The 21,002-nt window shown below is 54.3% G+C and overlaps 1 protein-coding gene across 2 annotated transcripts in view; it reads right to left on the reverse strand.

Annotated features, from left to right (window-relative positions):
• Positions 1-722: 722 nt before the first annotated feature.
• Positions 723-21,002, reverse strand: part of KIRREL1 (kirre like nephrin family adhesion molecule 1) — a 101,688-nt gene continuing 81,408 nt past the window's right edge. The window contains exons 2-15 of one of the 2 annotated variants that reach the window (XM_081120929.1): positions 18,683-18,832; positions 16,762-16,911; positions 11,517-11,674; positions 9,364-9,514; positions 8,253-8,358; positions 7,992-8,140; positions 7,643-7,770; positions 6,844-7,018; positions 6,663-6,763; positions 4,863-5,061; positions 3,544-3,651; positions 3,246-3,385; positions 2,382-2,459; positions 723-2,135 (exon numbers count right to left, since the gene is read on the reverse strand). In XM_081120929.1, the coding sequence (XP_080977055.1) occupies positions 1,659-2,135; positions 2,382-2,459; positions 3,246-3,385; positions 3,544-3,651; positions 4,863-5,061; positions 6,663-6,763; positions 6,844-7,018; positions 7,643-7,770; positions 7,992-8,140; positions 8,253-8,358; positions 9,364-9,514; positions 11,517-11,674; positions 16,762-16,911; positions 18,683-18,832 (2,270 nt within the window). In that variant the 3' untranslated portion in view covers positions 723-1,658. The remainder of the gene's footprint in view (positions 2,136-2,381; positions 2,460-3,245; positions 3,386-3,543; positions 3,652-4,862; positions 5,062-6,662; positions 6,764-6,843; positions 7,019-7,642; positions 7,771-7,991; positions 8,141-8,252; positions 8,359-9,363; positions 9,515-11,516; positions 11,675-16,761; positions 16,912-18,682; positions 18,833-21,002) is intronic. The other variant, XM_081120928.1, reaches the window with a different exon arrangement.

The following is a 21,002-nucleotide window of genomic DNA, read 5'->3' on the forward strand; positions in this document are numbered from 1 at the left end:
GGAATGAATGGTGACCAGGAGAAAGGGCCATGAACATTCTGGGCATTGCACAGGAAGCCCCACCTACGTAGTCAGGGCTGAGCGAGTTAGGAGCACCCTCCAGACCCTGATCGGTGGGAAGGGGAGGCCGACCTGGGTTTTCTTTGGAGTGCTGGTTCTCTTTGGTTAGCAGGTGGTGGCTGGGAAGAGCCAGGTGGACTGTGTACATGCATGTGTATGTGTCAGCACGGGTCACGGCTGCCGGCAGTGTCCTCTGTGCCACCTTACTCAATCTGCCCTTCCTCTTACCTGGCCCTGACCCATCTGTCTCCTAAATTCTGCAACGCTTGACAGTATGTCTGGGGCTCAGAATACCCACTCCCTGCAGAGCCTCCCACACAGGGCTGGCCAACCCAAGCTCAAGGCACTGCAAAGAGGAGGAATATGACTGATCCAAGAGGGGGGGAAAAAAAGATGCTAAAGCAAAACCTGGGTAAAGAGCACATCTCCCATGCTCCCTGGAAGGTGGCCTCTAACCAAGGTTCCCTCCCTAAGCCTGTCAAGGCCCATCCGCAAGATAGGTCTCACCACCTGGATGTTTAAAAATGAATTCAAAGTGCCTGGAGATGGAAAGAGTAATGGAAGGTGTTAGGAATCTGGTAGAGAACAGGTGCCCCCTTTCCTTTCCAGTAGGACTTATATTTGGGTGGGGGAATCCCTACAGCTTTATTACTTTTTTTTTTCCCCAAATGAGACTTTTATTGTTGTTTTCTTTGAAAAATAGCCTACAGTATCCTACCCTCTCACCCACAACTCCCCAGGTAGGCTCAAGAGTTCAAACCAGGAAGCCGAGCAGATTGGGGAGAGAGGGGCTTGGGTGGGCTCCCCTAGTGTGGGCTGTGGAAGCTGCCAGGTAGCACACAGTTGTCTTGCTGGTGAGTCAGGACATGGTTCCTGACCTTTCCTTCTTCCACCATGACCTTCTGACGTATCTGCCTAGCCCAGCATAGAGGAGAGGGAAAGGGGCAGCACTACCAGAGACACCTGGATCCCTCTGCAGACTGGCACACAGGTGTGCACAGTGGGCAGCCAGGATGACTGGCATTTTCATCTCAGCTAAATGAGAGCTGGATTTGAACTCAGTGCCAGGGTTGTTCTCTAGACAGAGATGAAAGAAATCCAAGGCCCCTTCTGCAATTCTGAAGGAGATACACCAGGGTATAAATGTAGATGACAGAAGTTCTGGCCAGGCCATCCTGTTTCCACCTATATGTGCCAGAGCCACTCACCCCTATACTTCATGTCCCCTAGGCCAAAGTCTACCCATTCCCACGTGAACTCCTCCATCTGCTTATGGGAGGCAGAGGGCAGGATAGAAAGGGAATGCTAAAAAGTGCCCCCTCTGCTCCACAACCTTCCCTTCCCCACCCCCACGCTGGGGCCAGGCGCCAGAGCAGGTCAGAAGACACATCCTCCCTCCCGGCCAGGAGGGAAGGGCAGGCCCAGGAGGCTGGGGCATGCACAGAGCACCTCGGGTGGGGCGTTTCGGGGAGACCTACGCCCCACCTGCCGTGGCGGAAGGGGGAAGGCTGGTGGGGGACAGGAGCCACGAGCAATGGCCCTGAATATCAGGGAACAGCTTCTCCTCTGCCCCGCAGAGGTGCCGGCAGGCTGCGGCCCTACACGTGCGTCTGCATGCGCTGCTGGAAGCGCTGCCCGTAGTCCGAGTGCTGCGACGTGTAGGAGAAGCGCGTGGCCGTGGCGAACTTGCCGATGGGGTCGTACGCCTCGAACGGGGTCCGCTCCAGGCCGGACGGCGGGGCCTGGGGGTAACCCAGTCGGTAGGTGGGGTACCCCGGCGCCCCGGGGAAGGGGTGGGCGCTGAACTTCTCGTAGTTGTCGTAGGACAGCTGGCTGGCTGAGTCGGTGCCCGCCGGCGTGGCGGGGCCGGGCGCCGCGGGCTCGGGGCCGTAGTCGGAGGCGGGCGCGCGGCTGTAGGTGCTGAGCTGGGCGTAGCCGCTGGAGTGCGACAGGCGGGAGGAGGGGCGGCCGTCGAAGCGCGCGGGGCCCGGGGCGCGGTAGTCGGCGTAGAGCACCGCCCGGGACGATGGTCGGTCCTCGTGGGCACGCACGTTGTAGTAGCCGTTGGTGGGGTCCTGGGGCAGGGAGAGAGGCGGTGGAGGCGGGAGCGCCCTCTGCGGGTGGGGTGGCAAACCTCACCAGGGCCCTCAGGGCTTCCTCTGGCTCTGCCTTCTGTTCCCAGCAAATACCTCTCCATCTCCTTTGCTCCTGCAAGAAACCTCCCGACCTTTCCTCCCCAACCTGCCCTCCTCTCCATCCTCAAGCCCTCAAAACCCCAGCTCCCGCCCAGCCCTAGTGCCCGGCCCCCTCCGCTTTCCCACCTTCATTTCATACTCCTCCCGGGTGTCGATGGTATCGCAGCGCAGGTCCTGCTTCAGGTCCACATCGTCTTTGAAGGACTGCAGAGCAGCAGGAGGGGGTGTTAGGAGTCCTGCTCTTATACCCCACTAGCCCCATTCCCATACCCAGAGGCTGCCTATTAATGGGAGGGGTCGGGGGTCAAGGGTAGGCTTGAGTTCTGTATCCACTCCCAGTAAAGACTCTGAGATGTGGTGGGAAGTGGCCAGAGACCTGGGTTCTAGCACCGGTTTTGTCACTAATACACAGTGTGACCTTGGGCATGTCGCTGCCCCTCTCTGGGATCCAGTGATGAGGCAGTGCGATGTGAAAAATTCTAGGAGCTTCCAGCTCTGACACTGCAGGGAAAGGATGGGACAAAGGATGCCTGTTGGGCCCGGCCAGCATGGCTCAGTGGCTGAGCATCGACCTAGGATCCAGGAGATCGAGGTTCGATTCCTGGTCAGGGCACATGCCCGGGTTGCGGGCTCGAACCCCAGTTGGGGGTGTGCAGGAGGCAGCTGATCGATGACTCATCACTGATGTTTCTAACTCTCTCCCTCGCCCTTCCTCTCTCTGGAATCAATAAAAACATATTTTTAAAAAAAGGAAGCCTACTGGGGGCCCCACCTGTCATCCTCTGCTGGAGAGAAATTGGTCTGGGAGTGTGTGTCAGTGTGTGTACACACACATGTGAGCATGTGTGAACGTGTATGTGCATGCGTGTATGTGGCAGGACCAGGTAAACTGACTGAGGACACAGTGACAGCGGTTATTAGAGCACTGAGATGGGGCCAGTCCCAAGAGTGTGAAGAGGGGAGTGGGCCAGGGAAGAGCAGGGCCCTTACTGAGTAGATGGCTTTCATGACCCGGGTGGCTGTGGAGACGCTCGCGGTATCGTCCTCCCGGTCGGAATGCATTGTGAGCGGCTCACGGTTCACTGTCTCCACCTTGATGTCCAGCTTCCTCAGGGTCACATCCTTACGACCTGGGACAGAAGAGACCGCCTGGACGCTTTCTGCCAGCCTCTGCGGTGGGTTATTTCTGAACCTACCTTGACTGGGAAGGGCAACTGCCCCTCCGAGGCCCTGCCTGCGGGAGGCCCTGGAACCGGGAGGGGCTGTGGCCCACAGGGCCCTTACTCACTGCCTTTGCGACGCCGGTAGAGGAAGAACACCAAGGCGACAAAGAAGAAGGTGAGCAGGATGCCCGCACCGATGGTGGCTCCGGCGATGATGCCCACAGGTAGCACCTCTTCAGGCGAGAAAGGAAAGAGGCGGTAAGGACGGAGCCACCCTGGGGGCTGAGCTCAGTGCTGGCTGAAGCCCAGGCTGGCCACAAGGTCGCCAGCTCCATGGCACCCTGGACTGTGCTTGGGGCTGGTTTAAGTCAAGGTGGGATTTTAGAGGAAGGTCTGCATTGTGTTTGGGTCTGGGCCTGAGCCTAACTAAGCTTGATCAGAGTGGAGGGCGTGGTGATGTCTTACCCTAGCTGCTGGGGCACCAGCCTGACCCAGGCCTTGGTGGTTGTCCCTCCCCTGTAGCCCACATTCCTATGAGGCTTGGTCTCTCCTTCCTGAGCTGGGCTCTTGTTTGAGGTCAGCTGTCTCTAAACTCTCCAGTCTGCCATGTGTCCCAACCTCTTTCACCACCCCCCACAGCATTGGGAAGGCCCCATCTGCACCTACCCACCCAGAACTCCAATAGTTCACCCTGCTCCCCAGAGCTGAGCAGGCCCTGGGACTCCCAACTCCAGCTTTCTCTCCCTTCCTTGAAGTCCTGGATGGATCAGACCTGTATCAAGGCCCTTCCCCTGCAGAAAGCCCTGCCTGCTGAGCTCTGCCTTCTCTATCCCCTCTCTTCTCCCACACCACCACCTTGCCGGTACCCTCAGTTAAGAACAGATGGATCCCCAGTTATTTTCCTCCATCTCCCATGTCAAATAGCTACTTTTAGAAAAAAAGTTCCTGCTTCAGACTTGGAAGCTTCTAAAAAAGTCAAAAGTTATACCTTTTTTTGTTATACTAGAAGTGCCTTAGGGGAGGGAACATGCATCTCCTATCAGACAGGATTCTTGAGGAGGTGGGCAACCAAACGTACTGGGCATCTATTATATGCCAGGTATTTTATAAATATCCTCTCACGTGACCCTCACACCAACCCAGCAAAGTAGGTGGTGCTATTCCCTTTCACAGATTACTAACATTTCTCCAACTGAAGTCATTTGCTGCCAAAGTGTAAGTTCCTCCATTAAACTAAGGTTCCTGAGGGCAGGGGCCATGTTCACATTGGTCCCTGCAGCCCCTGCAGGGCATATAACAGATGCACATTAAATGTTTCAAAAAGTAAGCAGATTTCCCCAGCTGAGCAGCAAGGCCAGGTGGGGAGGCCCAGCCCCCGGAGAGAAGAGGGAGCAGAATCCCTAGGCTGTCCTGTGCCCTGGCTACTGGTGAGCACTGCTGTCACCTCGCTCCTCCAGCTGGATGATGGCCGTGCCTGGCCCGAAGCTGTTCCAGGCAGTGCAGTTATAGTGGGTCTGGAAGTCGGCCTCCATGACATTGTTGATGGTGAGTGTAGACAGCACCCCACTGCCTGAGTTGGTCCTCTCCACCGTATAGCGTTCCAGGGTCCCCACCTCCAGGAAGTTCTCCTTCCATGCCCATGCCTGTGGTAGGGAGGGCAAGAGTGGGTAAGAAAGGTGTTCTTACCTCATGTGCCCTGTGTACCACTAAGCCCAGCACAACACACCCTGCAACAAACCTAAGTCACACTTACACCTACTGCCTCAGACCTTGGCACTGAACCTCCAGTCTAGGAGAATCAGTGACTCTCAAACATGATGGAGGCACATGCCAGAAACATTCAGATATATCTAGAGACATTCTTTAAAATGCCAATTCTTGGGACTTATCTCCTAAATAGGAATCTCTATATATATTTCTTATACTCACCCAAGGATACGTTTATTGATTTTCGGGGGGGGGGGGACACACTGATGCGAGAGTAAACAGACTGGTTGCCTCCCATGTGCGCCCCTACCAGGGACTGAACTCCCAACCTATGTGCCCTGACTGGGAATGGAACCTGCAAACTTTTGGTGTTTGGACCAACACTCCACCTAGCTGAGCCACCCGGCAAGAGAGGAATCTCCATTTTTATAATGATCCCATGTGATGTGAGTGCAACATTTGGGAACCCCTGATGTTATAGAAAGTCCTGGATGGGGGAGCCAAGAACGCTGGGCTACTTCGACTCCCTGTGTGGCCTCCCTTCCCCTCTCTGGGCCTGTTTCCTCATCTGTAAAGTGAGAGGACCCGACTAGACTATGCTCAGGTTTTCTTCCACATAAGTCAATTTTACCTTTAGCTAACCCAGAGCCAGCCCCACACCAACGTGCTTGGCTTGGAGACCCAGCCACAGACTCTCATAATGGTGAGCAGTTATCACCAAAGAGGGGTGTCCCAGGCTCTTTCACCCCTGAGCTCCCAGAAGGCAGTCCCCCTTTGTGTCCCCTCCCTCTTCGTAGAGCTTACGGGGTGGGTAATGGCTGAGAACTGGCCCCTTTCCAGGATTAGCCATCCTCACTCTCCAAGCAAAGCCCCTGGGAGCTGAGCCACTCCCTGTTCGGGCAGCCGTGGTAATGAAGTGTCCCCGGGCAGCCCTGGAGTCAGCCAAATGGTTATTAAATGTGATGAGGGGTTTGACGGTTAATGGTCAGGGAGGAAATTAATGGCTCGTGGTGTGGTGAAGAGGAGAGAGGAGGGAGGGGAGTCGTGAGGGAGCCGGTGGAGAGGAAGGAGGGCAGAGGGAGGGGAGTGGGATGCGGGACAGGATGGGAAGGAGAGCTGATGGGGCAGGGCTGAGAGAAAGGGAAGGGGGGAGCAAGGGAAAGCTCAGGAAGCAAGGGAAGGAGCTGCGGGAGAGAAGAGAGCAGAGTGGCAGCTGAGGGAACTAACAGTGAATCCAGTGAGGAGCTCCCCTTGGCCTTCCGTACCTGCTATTACTGTCCCTTGTCACAGCAGCCCTGTTAGGGCAGGATCACCGGCCCCATTTTACGGATGGTACTGAGGTTTAAAACACTAAGTAATTTGCTCAAATAAGAGAGGTGGCAGCATCTAAGCAAGGAAAAGGACAGAGGGGCATAAGGTTGGAGGACTGGAAGTAGAGACGAGCAGGAGCACAGACAGAGACTCAGGAGGAGACCGAGCAGGAGAGAGAGGCAGGCGGCTGACTGTCCCCACACCCCACACCAGTCCCAGCACTCACGATGCGGTCCGGGGGTGGCGTGCTCCCGATGAAACACTCCACCTTGCCACCGTCGCCCCTGACAGCATACTGCACTGCCTCGCTGGAGATAATGGGGGGCCCTGCAAGCAGAAGGTGCAGTCAGGGTCAGCTGGAGCCTACAGCGCCTGCCCACCCAGGCCCAGCCCCTCAGGCCGCTCACCGTTCACGTAAAGTGGCACCTCCCGCTCTGCCACTCCTATGCGAGGCACGATAGCCCGGCAGGTGTAGGTGCCCGCGTCTGCCTGCGTCACGGACTTCAGCAGCAGCTGGTTGCTGTTACTCAGGACCTGGGCAGAGAGAGCAGCCTCGGGTGGGGAGCCAGGAGGCCTGGGCCCCTAGGTCCGTGTGGGCCCCGCATTGGACGTATTGGAAAGAAAGCAGGAAGGGCCACAAGTGAATTCCCAGAAGGGAACTAGGGTCATGAGTCTGTCTGGTCCCTCCCCTGACTCTAACCAGTTTGGCATTTAAGCACCAACTCCGCACCAGTGGGCAGGGACAGGTGGGCCAGAGGGCAGATGAGGTCACGGAAGATGCAGCCTCTTCGGATGATCTGTTCTAGTAAAAATTTCATCCTGAAATCCCTCCTGCTGCCCGAATTGTTTAAGGCAGGTCTCTGTGGTGCTGCAGAATTCAGCCTTGTCCTCTCTGGTGACCCATCCCAGCTCCCCCACCTTCCTGCGTAGCACCCATTCACCGCATCTCTCACCACCCCAGCACCTCCACTCAGGCCCTCGTCCCTCCACCCACACACAGGTCAGCGTGTCCCTCCCACTCCACTGAATCGGCCAGCTGGTCTTCGAGGAGGGTGAGGGTTGATCAAAAGCACTGTCCTTCTCCTCTAAATCCTAAGACCATAGAAATATCCCAGATTCAACCTGAAAAATAATGCACACCCCCCCCCACCCCCCGTGGCCAAGTTCTTTCCTACCAGCATCCAGGAGAGGCAGCAAGCGTCTTACCATGTTTGAGTCCTTTTTGGTCCAGGTGAGGGTGAGGGGGGGATTCCCGACCCAGACACAGGTGAGAGTCACATCAGAGCCAATGTCTGTAGTCGTAGGCTTAGGGTCAACTACAATCCGGGGGGCAACTGAGGGAGAAGGGAGCAGCTCCTTAGGGTCTCAGCATCACCTGCGTCAGCTCCAGTCAGCCTTCTCTTCTTTCCCCTGCTCTGCTCCTTCCCCGCGTCTATTCCCCATCTCCTCAGCTTCATGGAGCCTCCCCAGCTCCACCCCAGACCCTTTATAGGCCCCTGTCCTCTGCCCCATGTCTCCACCCCTGTCCTCTGTCCCTGTCCCTCCAGCTACTCACAGTGGACATTTACTAAAGTGCTGACATTGGTGCTGCCCACTTTGTTGTAAACCTCACAGGACACAGGCTCCGTGAAGAAGGAATAGTCAACGTGCGTCTCATAGCGACTCTCATGGGCATCTTCAATCGAGAAGCCTCCCTTGGCCCATCTGGGGGAGGAGGCAACACGGGGATTAGGGCTTGGAGCGCTCTCACCCCCCATCCAGTGGCATCGCCCTCCCCAGTAACCTCCCAAGTGCTCCCAGGCCCTGCTCCTCACACCTGTAGCCCAGGATCTCAGGGTTGGCTGTGGCCTGGCATGTAAAGACAACACGCTCGCCCTCCTGTACCGTCTGTGGCTCAATGGACAGGGTCACCGTAGGAGGGTCTGCAAGGCAGGGGACAGGAAGTCAGGTCTTTTCTGTACCTTAGGTTTCTTTTTCTCTCCCTGGCACATATGCTCGGATACCACCACTGTGCAGGGATCTGGGAATTGTGAGTTTGCAGAGTACCAGCTCCAATAAGGAAACCTGTCTTCCTCATCGTTACCCCATGGCATCTCTAGGGGGCCATCCAGAGTGATGGTCAAGGATGATACCGAAGGGACAAATTAGTCAATGGGTGTAAAGGCCCGTGGTGGCCACTAGATGCCAGTGTGGGCTCCCCTAGCTCATTAAAAGGGATGGGGGTGGGGCATCTCTCCAATTTTTGTCCAAGATCCCACCCTACCCAGGGCAGAGGTACTGAGCACACACCAGTGAGCGTGCTCCATGCTTGATGCTCTTACACTCCATCTCATTTAATACTCACACCCCTGAGGAACAGGCACAGGTCGACAGTCCCTTATCTGAAACCCTTGAAACTATGTATTTCAGAATTTGGAATTTTTCAAATTTTAGAAAGGTGATAGTGTGCATGGACTGCTTGCCATGCAAGACCTCCAGCAGGGTCTGGGCAACACCCCATGGTACCAAACATTGATACCTCTGCAGTAAAATGTATGACTATTAGGATTAAGTGGGTTAAATAAGACTACAAAGAGCCTCAGTTCAGGTTTTGCACCAAATCGCTGTTATTTTGGAATTCTGGATAAGGAATTGTAGGCCTGTATTTTATTTTCTGCAGGTATACAGAATTGGAAACCGAGGCACAGAGAGATGAAATAATTGCCCAAAGCCACACTCTGGTTTAGACCAGGGAACAGCTCGACTTGTAGCTGATGCCTCACCAGCCCTCAGTGCCCATGGGTCAAACCAGGGAATCTTCACAGGATGAAGAGGGTGAGCCTCTGCCCTGGGGCCCCTGGAGGGTTCCTCTACGCTTCTCCACGGGCGCCCACGTTCCCTTCCCCTCCCCACCCCTCCATCCCGCTCTCCCTCGGGCCCCTGCTCACGGTGAACATCAAGTTCAATCGACGTCTCCTTGCCACTAGGGATGGCTTCGTTCATGCTGCGACAGGTGAAGACGCGCCCAATGTCCAGGTCGGTGGGGTTAATGAGCAACTGGCTGGTGGTAGTCTCCCTCTTCCCGTCCTGCAGCAGCTCCTAGGGCGGGACACAGGTGGAAGACACGGTCAGTCTAAAGGCCCCTCCTCAGCTCGCAGGATGACCCGACTCAGCACTGGCTTCCATTGGAGGGGTACTTTAACCTAAAGCTCAGCCCCCGTCCCCAGACACAACCTCTTTCCAGGTTTGGTTTTGTTTTTAATTAGTAGACTATTTTTTAGAAAAGTTTTAAGTTTACAAAAAAAACTGAAAGAAAATACAGAGAATGCCCATATGCCCTCCTCCCCTACCTCACAGCTTCCGTTACTAACGTGATACATTAGTGTGATGCATGTGTTACTACCAATATTGACATATTATTATTAACTAATGTCCGTAGTTTACATTAGAGTTCATTCTGTGTGTACAGAATTTTCCCCATGGTTTTGATTGAGTCCAATTCCTATAACTCTCTTGAGTCCAATTTAAGTCCCTCCTCTTCTTCCTTGGCCATCTCAGCCCTCAGGACTCTCTCCCAGCCTGAACTTGTGCCCCTCGCAGGCAGTCTGTCCTGCACAAGGCTCCAGGCACATTCTGCCCGGCCTCTTAGGCACCGTGCCTGAGTTTTTCTGAGTTGGTGCTCCTGCTAGAACAAAAACTCCTTGAAGGCAGGAAATAAACTCACAGGCTCTAAGCCTTGTACTACTCTGTGGATCAAAAGAACCCTGGGGCTGTTTTCCTTACTGCAAACTGCCCAAGGTACACCATCCCGTTAGCCAAAGTAAGGCCCACACTGTGATAGCAACAAGCACCTCTCTCCTGGGCCCAGAGTACCAACCCAATGAAATCACTAACAGTGGCTCCCTTGTGCCGTTTGGCAGAGCCATCATCTTTAATGAATATAAGGGAGGGGGGTGGACGACAAATGGCCATTAACAAATCAGCTTGTTTGGTTGCCAAGATATTTCAAAACGTAGCCCTGAAGGAGAAGATAACAGAGCTCTTGGTAGTGAAAATGTTAAGCACCACTGAGGCCAAATTCTCGTTTGTCAAATGGTGAAACTAAGGCCAACGAGAAGTGAATTGTCCAAGGTGTCAAGGGCCGAGCTAATCCAGGTTCGCCCTGGGGCCATCCTCATAGGCACGCAGGTGAGCATCTATGGGCATGAGGTCCAAGTGCCTGGGCCTACTGTTCAGGGCTCCTCAGGCCAAGTCCCGCATGTTCACACTTCCTCAGCTTTGCTGTTACTCTTCTTTCCTTCACAGCATCTGTTGAAGGGCTACCCATCCTATTGGCATCCTAGTTGCTGCACAGGGCATTCCATGCCATGTTCCCCTTGCTCCCCGACCACCACCTCAGTGGTCCTGGCCAGTCACTACAATGGGAAGTGTCTCCTGAAGCACCTAACAAAGGGCTGGGTACACGTTTGCCCACGGCTGGCAGAAGGAACTACAAACAGGAGATCACTGTTAGCTTCGCCAGGTGATCCTGGACGGGTCGCATGACGTCTTTCTCTGCTACAGGCTCATCTATGAAATGTACACAGTGACGCCTGCCTCCTCAGCCTCTTAGCCAACTAGAGGATGAGGGAAGCAGGGCGAGGTGCTCAGCAGGCAGAGCACAGACTGACCGAGGTACAAAACCCAGCTCTGCTGCACGCCAGCTGTGTGACCTGGGGCAAGTCACTCAACCTCTCTGACCATCAGTTTCCTTGTTGTGAGTTGGAACTAACGCCTAACTCATGAAACTCCTGTGAGGATCGAGACACTGTCCACAAAGAGCTTAGCATGCACAGTGCCTGACACAGAGCAGGTGTTTCATCAACACAGCCATTATTACTATTGCTCCTGGTCTCTGCTCAGCTACTGAATGGCATCAGGAACCTGGAAATTCGTTTCTCTTCTCCGGGCCTCTGTTTTCACAACTGTGTAACAAGAGGGTTGGTCCAGATTACCTGTAAGGCCCCTTCTCAACCTGCACCATCGAGTCAGACTCATGAGGTAAAGGAAAGATGACCTGGGATGAGGCCCTAGAGGAGGTGGGGGCGCATGCAGGTCTCACCGTGCTGGCCACAGCACCCTCCTGCTGAGTCCCATCCCGGAACCAGATGATGGTAGCAGCAGGCTTGGCATTAAAGGCTCGGCATGTGAGGTTGTGGGGGGTGCCTGCTTGCAGCAGAAGTACCGGACCTCCGTCAATCCTGATGTCCTCTGGGGGGACTGTGGGAGAGAGCACAGCAATGTCAGTCCAGGGTGCTGTGTGGCCAGCACCGCTCCGATGGCCAAAACCCTGTCCCTGGAAGCATCCCTCTCTTGGCACGTCCACCTCTGGGCAAGGCAGTGGCACTCTTACCCTCTAAATTGAACTCACGGCCTCTGTGCTTTCGTGGTGGCCTCACCCAAGGCCCTCGGCTCACACAGCTCCCCTGCCCTCCTGCAGTTATTCTTTTACAGCTTGCAGTGCGTTCTGATACTACACCCCCTGCCCTTGCTCAAGGCTGCATGCAGATGAGGGGAGTGGCCTCAAACCAGGAAAGTGCTGGGCTAGCTCAGGTGTGAGTACAGCTCATACCTGGGGGGCTGGCAGAGAGGCAGCGACTCCGCAGAGCTCCTTCCATCCGCTCCCTCCTACCTGCTCCTCCGCCTGGAGTAGCCAGATGAGCGAGCCTGATACAGCATTCCCCACGTGGACTGACTCATCCCTGCTGGCCCAGCCCATCCATCACTGCCGGCAGGTTATTTTCTCCACAGCGCAGCTAGGACTGTGCCACTTCCTTGCTCAAACACCTTCAATGGCTACCAACTACTATGAGCACGAGGTCCAAGCGCCTTGGCCTACTGTTCAGGGCTCCTCATGCCAAGTCCCGCATGTTCACACTTCCTCATCTTTGCTGTTGCTCTTCTTTCCTTCACAGTGTCTGCTGAAGGGCTACCCATCCTATTGGCATCCCAGTTGCTGCACAGGGCCTTCTGTGCCATGATCCCCTTGACCCTCCCCCCCCCCCGACCACCACCTCGGTGGTCCTGGCCAGTCACTCCGAGTTCCTCGTACCATGTACCTTGTGTTTGGGTTACTTATGATGATTATCTACCCCCTTCCCCAACCAAAATCATTCCAGGAGAAACAGAGACCCTGCCTCACTAACATTTACAAGTCTCTAATGCCCAGATGGTGCCTGAAGGGGGCTCTTGCTAAATGCTTAAGGAATTGAAATGCAGATGTCTGATACTAGGAAACCAGGGACCCTCCCACAGCCCTATCCTCAGAGTCCTCTCGGTGCTCAGGTGAACCAGACTAGTTCCCTGAAGGCAGGGACTGCTTCCGCCTTACGCTCCAATGTCTAGCCCAGGGTTTGATGGTCAGCAGATCCCCGGGGATGTTAGCTGAATCATTGAATAGGTGATTGATGAGACACAGGCAGGCAAATTTTGATTATAATCTTTCTGGTCCGCCTAGTGTTCACTGGACCAGAAACAAAAAGGGTTTTGCTTGTTGTTTGCTGGGAAAGACTCAAGGGGTGCTCTCCAAGGGAACCCTTCAGAATGAACCGGGGAGGCCCATGGAGTCCAGTGGTGGGCAGGGCTGTCCTGATGTTTATGAAACAATGGTCTCCATGCTGGAACTCTTTGTGGCCTGTCCCAGTGTTCTGCCCAACTCGTGCATGCTGGGCGGTGGAGAGGGGAAAGCCTAACATTTAGGATCAGGCTGCCCTAGTTTTAAATCCTGGCACCTAAATTAACCTGCCTTATGATCTTGGGTGAGTCCCTCAAGTCCCTGAGTCTTAGTCTCTTCAACAGACACATGCCAGTGTCTGCCTTTGGGACCCCCCATGAAGGCCTATGGGACCCATGTGAGGTCAGGTGAGGCATGTATATGGACCATAGTGTGCAGGGCCCAGGTGATGTGTCGAATGCACTCATTTTCCTGCCAGTGTTGCTTCCAACTCCTGGCTAGTGAGTCATCCATTGACCATCTGGCTTCTCCTCTTTGCTCTCTGGTGTACCTGGTTCTAGTGTCAGATGGGTATAGATTTGGAAATGGGGTTGGAAGAAGAGAAAAATGGAAAGTCATCGATAAAGAGCTGCCACTCAGGGTTTCCTGACCCGCTTGGGACGCTCCAAGGTCATGCCTTGCTGTCAGGTCCAGGAGGACAGTCCTGGAAGAGCACAAGCCTTGCGCTCCTATGGGTGTGGGGTGGGAGCTGAGGGATACCCTGCCCAGACACAAGGAATCCCTCCTGTAGGAGGCTTCTCTTCGCATCAGCTCTCCCTTCCCAGGTAACCTTGGCCCTTTCAGAAACACTGTCTATTTGTCACCTCTGTCACTAGCCCACCTTTCTCTTCGAATTTGGGGCAAAGAAAAACAGGTTGTTGAAGTAGCTGCTCTGCCATAGGTTCGACAGCTTGTGTTTCCGCATATGTTTGTTTATGAACAAATTTTTATGATTTGTGACAAATTTGCATATCAATATGTAGGTGTTGGTGGCCTCAGTTTCTTTGTAAAATTTCAAAAAGAACACTGACACCTCTTCCCGAGGGCTGTTATTGTGAAGGGGAAATGAGATCGAGAATGTGAAGGCACCTGTAAGCTCTAAGGTCCTCGACAGTTTTCAACCACCTACTGAATGCTCACAGGTGTCAGTCAAGTGCCTTGTGAATATGATGTCAACCCACCAAATACATTTCATTAATTCTCACATGGTAAATACATGAATCCCAATTTACGGATAAGGTACTGAGGCTCAGGGAGGTTAAGCAAATGTTTTCAGAGACAGGAGAGTGAGTTCAATGGCAGGGCTGGAGGTGGGCCAGGCCCGCTGGCCCCGGAGCCAGGCTCATCACTGCTACACTCGGGTGGTTATCACTGAAAAACGAAGGGGCTGTAGGTCTGCGGATTTATATCATGCCTGCGTCTGTGTCTGAGGGGGTGGAAGGCAGCTTCTCAAAGTCTTGCTGCAGGAGGAATAAAGGGCCACTCTGTGAAGAAGCTAACCTGCGATGGGGTTTGGAGGAGAGAACACTGAGGGGTATGGCTGCTGATGGGGGCGATGGTGGGGCTAGCTATGTGCAGGGAGGCTGTTACAGTCCCCTCTTGACTCTGCCCTGCCCGGTGTCTGGGCCCCCAGGCTGCCATGAGCAAAAGCTGTGTGTACGCAGGTAAGAGGGGAAGGATGGGAGAGATGTTCTGCCTTCTTATTGCCTCCTTGAGACCACAGGTGGCAGGGAGTTTGAGAATTCAAGGAGACAAAGAGGGAAAAGAAGCAGTCAGACTAACCTTTCATCTCTTTTATTCCTGCGGCCTTTTCTTGTTCCCCTTATCTGCCCCAATCACCCAGATAGGCTACAAAGGTCCACACCCTCAGCACCAATCGTGCCCTCCAAACAAGCCAGTGAGCAAACAAGCCAGTGAGCTCTCCCACTCATGAGGCTCTCCCTCGTTGGCTTGCAAGCTTTTTAACAAGTTACTCCTCCATGCAGGGTTCCCATTTATAGTCTCCTCTTCCAGTAAGCCTTCCTTGACTGAATGAAGCCACTGGATACCATTATAAGCCCTGTTCCTGCAACATCTAGGGTCTTGGTTGGCCTTTCTTCATTTCTCTTTATTTCAGTCTATGCTTGGGTAGGAAAGGAAAGGGAAAGGAAGATTATCAGGGCCTTCTCAAGATGGGAGTTCTCCAGGGCACCTATTCTAGAACCCAAAACAGAAGAGTTATAAAGGGAAATAGAGGGGAGGTTTCTAAGAACCCCATGGTTCCCTTGGAATGCCTGGTCCAGCTTGGGGCTCACACACACTCTAACAAGGGATGGAAGATGGTGTCCTATCTTCCATGCCCACCCCTGGCGGTCAACTAGCTCTTGCTCCCTAACCTCAGTCCTACTCCTTGCGAATTCTTCCCATTCTGTCCTCATGAGAGAGGAAAAGCAAGTCATCCACCAGCCTTAAGTCCTAGTCCTTCAGGGCCTTTACACCCAACAATATTGGCTGTGGGGCTCCTCCAGTCTCATTTATTCTGACACCTCACATTTGCCCAGACCTCCACAATTTACAACTCCTCGCACAGGATATAGCGAAGTGGCAGTTGCTACGAAAAGGCTGGCATCACTATGCCATGTTACCGATAAGAAAACTAATGTCCAGAGGTCATGACCTCTTCAGACTCTGGTGCAAAAATGGCCCAGGTCTCCCGATACCAGTCTAGGACTCTTCCCACCACACTCAAAGTATTCGTCACAGCCTCCCCCAACCCCAGTAAAAATCTTCCTTGTGCTCAAGCTCACTCATCTCATTACCTGGCTCCTTCCTCCCATCCCTCCTGGGGGCTTCCCCGACTTCAACAAACTCTGGTTAGAGGAGGAAAAAGAGGGGGAGCAGGGCAGATCAAACAGAGGCAGGAAAAAAGGGACAGAGCTGATAACAAAAAGGAAGACAGAGGGTCACAGGCAAATAGAGTCGAGCAGAGAAACACAGGATAGGCAGAGGCCCAGTGAGAGCCACTGAGCTCGAGAGAAACAGAAAGACCGATGGAGCCAGAGGTCCTGCAAGAGGCATGGCAGAGGGAGGAGGCCCTGAGAGCTAGACACTCTTCTACTGTGTGTGGGAGAGGGTCCCATCACTATGAAGATGGCCCTGGTGTTACCACAGAAACATGGCTCTGTGCCTCTTGGGTGGCAGCTGAGAGACATGACCTCCTCCAGGGCCCATCCAGATGCACACAGGACCCCTTCCCAGCCCTCAGCCCACTCCTTCCAGTCCTGCTCCCGGGTTCCCTGAGGAGGCTTCCAGGTGAATCTGGGGAGGAGGGGTGAGTGCCAAGGGAGGAAAGGAGGCAGAGAAGGGGAGGAAGGGCTGAGTGAGGCCGAGAAGGAGTGAAGAGGGCAGCTTCTGGAGCTCGGAGGCAGCAGATGGGAGAAAATGGGAGAAGCTCCCTCACCAACAGGCCTGTCTACCAGGAGAGGCTGGGAAACGAGGGCCGGTCTCCATCACCCCAACACTCCTCTGCTGGGACAGAGAGAGTCTTATATCCAAAAGGCAGAGCCCGGCCCCTGAACAGGTCTTGGGCATAGGACACCAGACCACACACACCCCACATGTCCCTCAAGTGCTATCCACATCCTCACTGGTTTCAAAAGAAGTTAAAAAAAGGAGTTGGGGAGGGAAAGCTAGGGAGATAGAGGGACAGCGGGGGCAAGCATGAGGCCAGGAACAGAGGAGAGTGAAAAGTAAAGAGAAGGGAAGGGGCTGCCAGGATTCCAAGAGAAAGAGACAGGAGGAGGGGGCGGGGGCTGAGGGACACTGGGGCTATTACTGAGCACGGTGAGTTTCGCCCGCCGGGAGCGCAGGGCGGCCTCGGTGGCCTGACATTCGTAAGAGGCATCGTCAGAGAGCTCGGCGTCTGTGATCTCCAGGTTGTACTGCCCGGCGTCTGCAGAGCCCACGACCCGGTACCGCGGCCAGGCTGCAGGAACAGAAAGGGGGAGCCCGGTGTGAGCCCCATCCCAACACGGGAGCCAGCCTGAATGCCCAGGCATATCCTCTGCCCACCTCTCATCCCCACATCAGGGTCCGCATCCCACTCCAAGCCAACACTCCACCCTCTGCCCTCTCCTGGGAACCCATCTCAGTTGATAAGGTTGAGGTCCCAGATGCGGACACTGATGTCAACCTCCCACAGCGGGGGGGGGGGGGGGGGGGGGGCTGGGAGCCACAGAGCAGGAGGAGGAGGGGATGGGGAGGGGAGCGGGGGCGGGGGGGGAGCAGAAGCAGAGGATGAGCAGAAGCAGATGAAATCTCTAAAGCGGCTCGCAGAAAACTGGCTCTCATAATAGGAAAGAGGGAAAAACAATGAAGGTGACAACACAGAGAAAAAGAGGAAGAGAGGGGGCGACGCGTGGGTGCTGGGAAATATAGGACATTGCAGCACAGACATGAGCTCACTGAGCCAGAGGAAAGTCTGAGGAAGGCCAAGGTCTTGCCCTGCCTTACCAAGGGAGGATGGATGAGACAGGTCCTACCAGCTCCCTGAAGGACCCCTAAACCAGAGATGCCTGTCCCCTGAAGCGGCCGTGGCTGTGGCAGGTGGGCCTCATGAACCTGGCCCCCTGCAGCTCAGTCTCCCTGGCTACTGCCCAACCCCTCCCTCTCTCCTGCCCTCCCCTCCCATTATCTCCCTCTGTCCAGAAGCTATTGATTCTCCTCGCTCCATATCTATTGATCTCTCTCTCCCAGTTTCTTTCCCTTTCTACCATCAATAGATCCACCAGATCTATCTCTTTCCTTTATACAGATCGCTTTTACAGACAGATTTCCCCACCTGTATTAATACATGACACCCACAGCAAATAATCTCAGCTCCCCGGACAAGAATAAAAATAAAAACATGCAGCCCCTCCCACACGTTTATCATCACACTGCCTCACAGGGAATAATGTTTTCACAAAGTATATACTCTCATTTGGTTCAAGACTCACAAGTGCACTTAGGGGGGCAGGCCGGCCTGTGACCAGTACACTATTTTATACAGTGGTGAACTCAGGCCCAGAGAGGTGAAGTGACTTTTCTAAGGTGACCCAGCAGGTAGGACTCACCTACTCTGCCAGGCAGCCTTCCCAAAAGGATCTTTACCTGCTTTGGGATTCAAGAGGTTGGTTTTTGGTTTGTTCATTTCTTTATTAATTAATTACTAACTCATTATATTTGCTCCAGCCCTGGCTCCAGGGTGCTTAATAAAAGCTTGTTGAGTAAATAAATAAATAAATAAGTGCTCAAGCTGACATTAAAATGAGTGTTTGGCCTCGGAGCAGACATTGCTTGGGCAGGGGCAGGAGAGAGGCTGGAGCAAGGCCAGGCTGGCATGGAAGTTGCTCTGCAGGCAACTCGCTCCCAGCACCTCCTGTGTGATTCCCAGCTTTCTGCCTGAAGCAGCTCTCCTGGTGTCCATCTGTCTGTCTGAAACTCTTTTACATAGAGATCTCTTGGTTTCCTCTGATCTCTCAGGCTTCTTATTGAGTTTCTTGAGCCACTCCTTAGGAAGAAACAAAGAATTGCAGGGTTTGGAAGGCAATGGAGACAGCTCAGGAGAGGAAGAGAGCCTGACCCACACACTCAGGAGAAGAGCCTGGAGCAGAGAAGGGATGCTGAGTCCAGGAGTCTATTTTGGGGGACAGAGGGATGGTGGGTCCAAAGATGGGACAGTCATGATGCTGGACAAGCTGGGCGGCCCCACTCACCTTTGAGTCCCTGGCCCATGCCAAGCGCTAACCCGTCCTTGGTCCATTGCACGATCCCCGAGTAGTTGAGCAGCACACAGGGGAGCACGGCCCGCTGTCCGGCCACCACAGTCTGGTCAGCTGGCTCCTGGCTGAAGCGAGTCTGGGTCCCTGGCAAAGCCAAAGCAGGCACTGGGTAAGGAGATGCATAAGGAGAGGGGCTCTACCAAGAGGCAACCATTCCCAGGCTCCTGCTCCCACCCTGCATCAGGCTGGAGAGAGATGAAGCCTGGGCAGGTGGACCCTCCAGTCTCTGCCTCTCTTCAGACCCAACACCTTCCTTGCAAGATGCTCACCCTTGATTCCTTCCTCCTTCCATGACCCACGGGAATGGTTTCAGGAGCCAAGTGCTCAGCAATCATAGAAAGTAGTACAATATTATGTAAAGGCCTTAGAGACTGGGCTAGTCAAACCTTCTCCCTTTACAGTTGAGGACACCGAGGTCCAGGGAGATGAGTAACGTACAAAAGGCCAACAGTGAAGCAAAGGCAGAGCTGGAGATTTGCACCTGAGCCTCAGTTCCAGGTCCTGGGCTCTCCCTCTACTTCTGCCCCTCACCTTAGCACCCATGTCAGTTTGCTTCAGCATTGGCTCCAGGGTGCTTAATAAAGGCTTGTTGAATTCATAAGTAAGTACTTAGACTGATATTAAAATGTTTTTGGCCTCTGAGCAGACATTGCTTGGGCAGAGGGCAGGAGAGAGGCTGGAGCAAAGTAGGTGTAAAGCACATTCCTCTCTTCCAGGAAGTCCATACAAATGCTGCTGGTGACTAAGTCCCCCTTCCTCCCTGAGACATGAGAATACCCTTGGACCCCTACTTGGACATGCTCTGTATGAGGCAATGTGAGGTAACGCACATGCAACCATGCCAGGTACAGTTCCTATGAATGCATCCAGCGAGCGCACAAGGGCAACTTCCATGGGGTGGATGTGTCCACGTGTGTAAATAAGCTGCCGGAGTGGCTTCGTATCCAAAACAAATGACTGTGACCCTGTTTCGTGGCACACCTGCCCTGCTCTGTGTACTCAGCCCTGGCTCCCACACAATGGGGGCATGAGTGCCCAGGAAAGGACGCCCTGCACACGCCTGGCCTCCTGCACTGTGGGAGCTGCACACGGCTGCCCGGCTGAGAGCATCTGATTAGGAACTGCCGAGTAACTGCCTTTAACTCTGGAGCCTAAATGGAGCAGGGAGTCGGATGGCGGCGTATTCTCCCCCCACTCCCTTCCACCCACTCGGCCAGCCTGCTCAGCCCAGCGGCGGGCAGCCCCAGGCAAGGGGGACAGCTTCAGGAGCAGTGCCTCAGCTTCCTGGGGGAAGGGGGCGGCCAGCCTGCTCAGCCCAGCGGCGGGCAGCCCCAGGCAAGGGGGACAGCTTCAGGAGCAGTGCCTCAGCTTCCTGGGGGAAGGGGGCGGGAGGTGGAGGGGCTGCGGGACAGCAAAGGGAGAGGTCTGGGGCATCTACCCATGCCCCCAATTTGTCACAGCCCTGTCACCCAAATCACTGTTCCCCAGAACTCAGGGGACTCCTTCCTCTCCTTTTCCTCTCTAGCTCCCAAGTCTTTGAAGAGACCACCATCCCAAATCCAACTGTTTCCAATCTAAGCTTTCCGAAACTTCTCTGACTCTCTACTACTCTGTGTATAAGCAAGTAAATGAAACCTGCCCTCCCCATTTCAAGACCTCCCTCTAAGTTATCAGACAGGGCCCTAGTCTCATCCCCCTCTTCTTTTTTTCCCTCCTCCAGCCTCATTTCTCCCTTTCTTTCCAAACCTGCTCCACATTACTCTATCCCAGGAAGTCCTCCTAGATTGGTCCCTTAGCCTCTTGGACAAACACAGCTTGTCCCATCCTTCAGCCCTGCTGTCACAGTCCTATCCATAGGATTTCCCACGTCAAGCTATCAGAGTCCGCGCCCATGGGGTAGAGGGCAGCTAGGGGTGGGGTGTTTGCCCTAACTCTTCCACCAGAACGAGAACCTCTGCTGAAGGCCAAGGGCCAAATCTCTTTCCTCTGAATTTCCCTGTACATTTGACATCTGCATTGGTTGCTGCACAAAAGGGACCAAGAGGAGGGGGCCGGGCCAGGAGTGGACTGGTGGCCAGCATATGATTTAACGCACAGAGGGAGCCTCTTTGGGTTAAGTGTGCAAATCTAGCTCTTTGGGTCTGCAGGGGATCGGGAATTTAGAAACAGGGCTCCTCCCCCACACTCTGTGAGCAGCTCCCCAACTCTGCTGACCTGACAGTCCATCCATGTCTCCTAAAGAAGCAAAGGATAG

Source organism: Miniopterus schreibersii (genome assembly GCF_964146895.1).
Source record: "Miniopterus schreibersii genome assembly, chromosome: 19".
NCBI classification, from domain to species: Eukaryota; Metazoa; Chordata; class Mammalia; order Chiroptera; family Miniopteridae; genus Miniopterus; species Miniopterus schreibersii.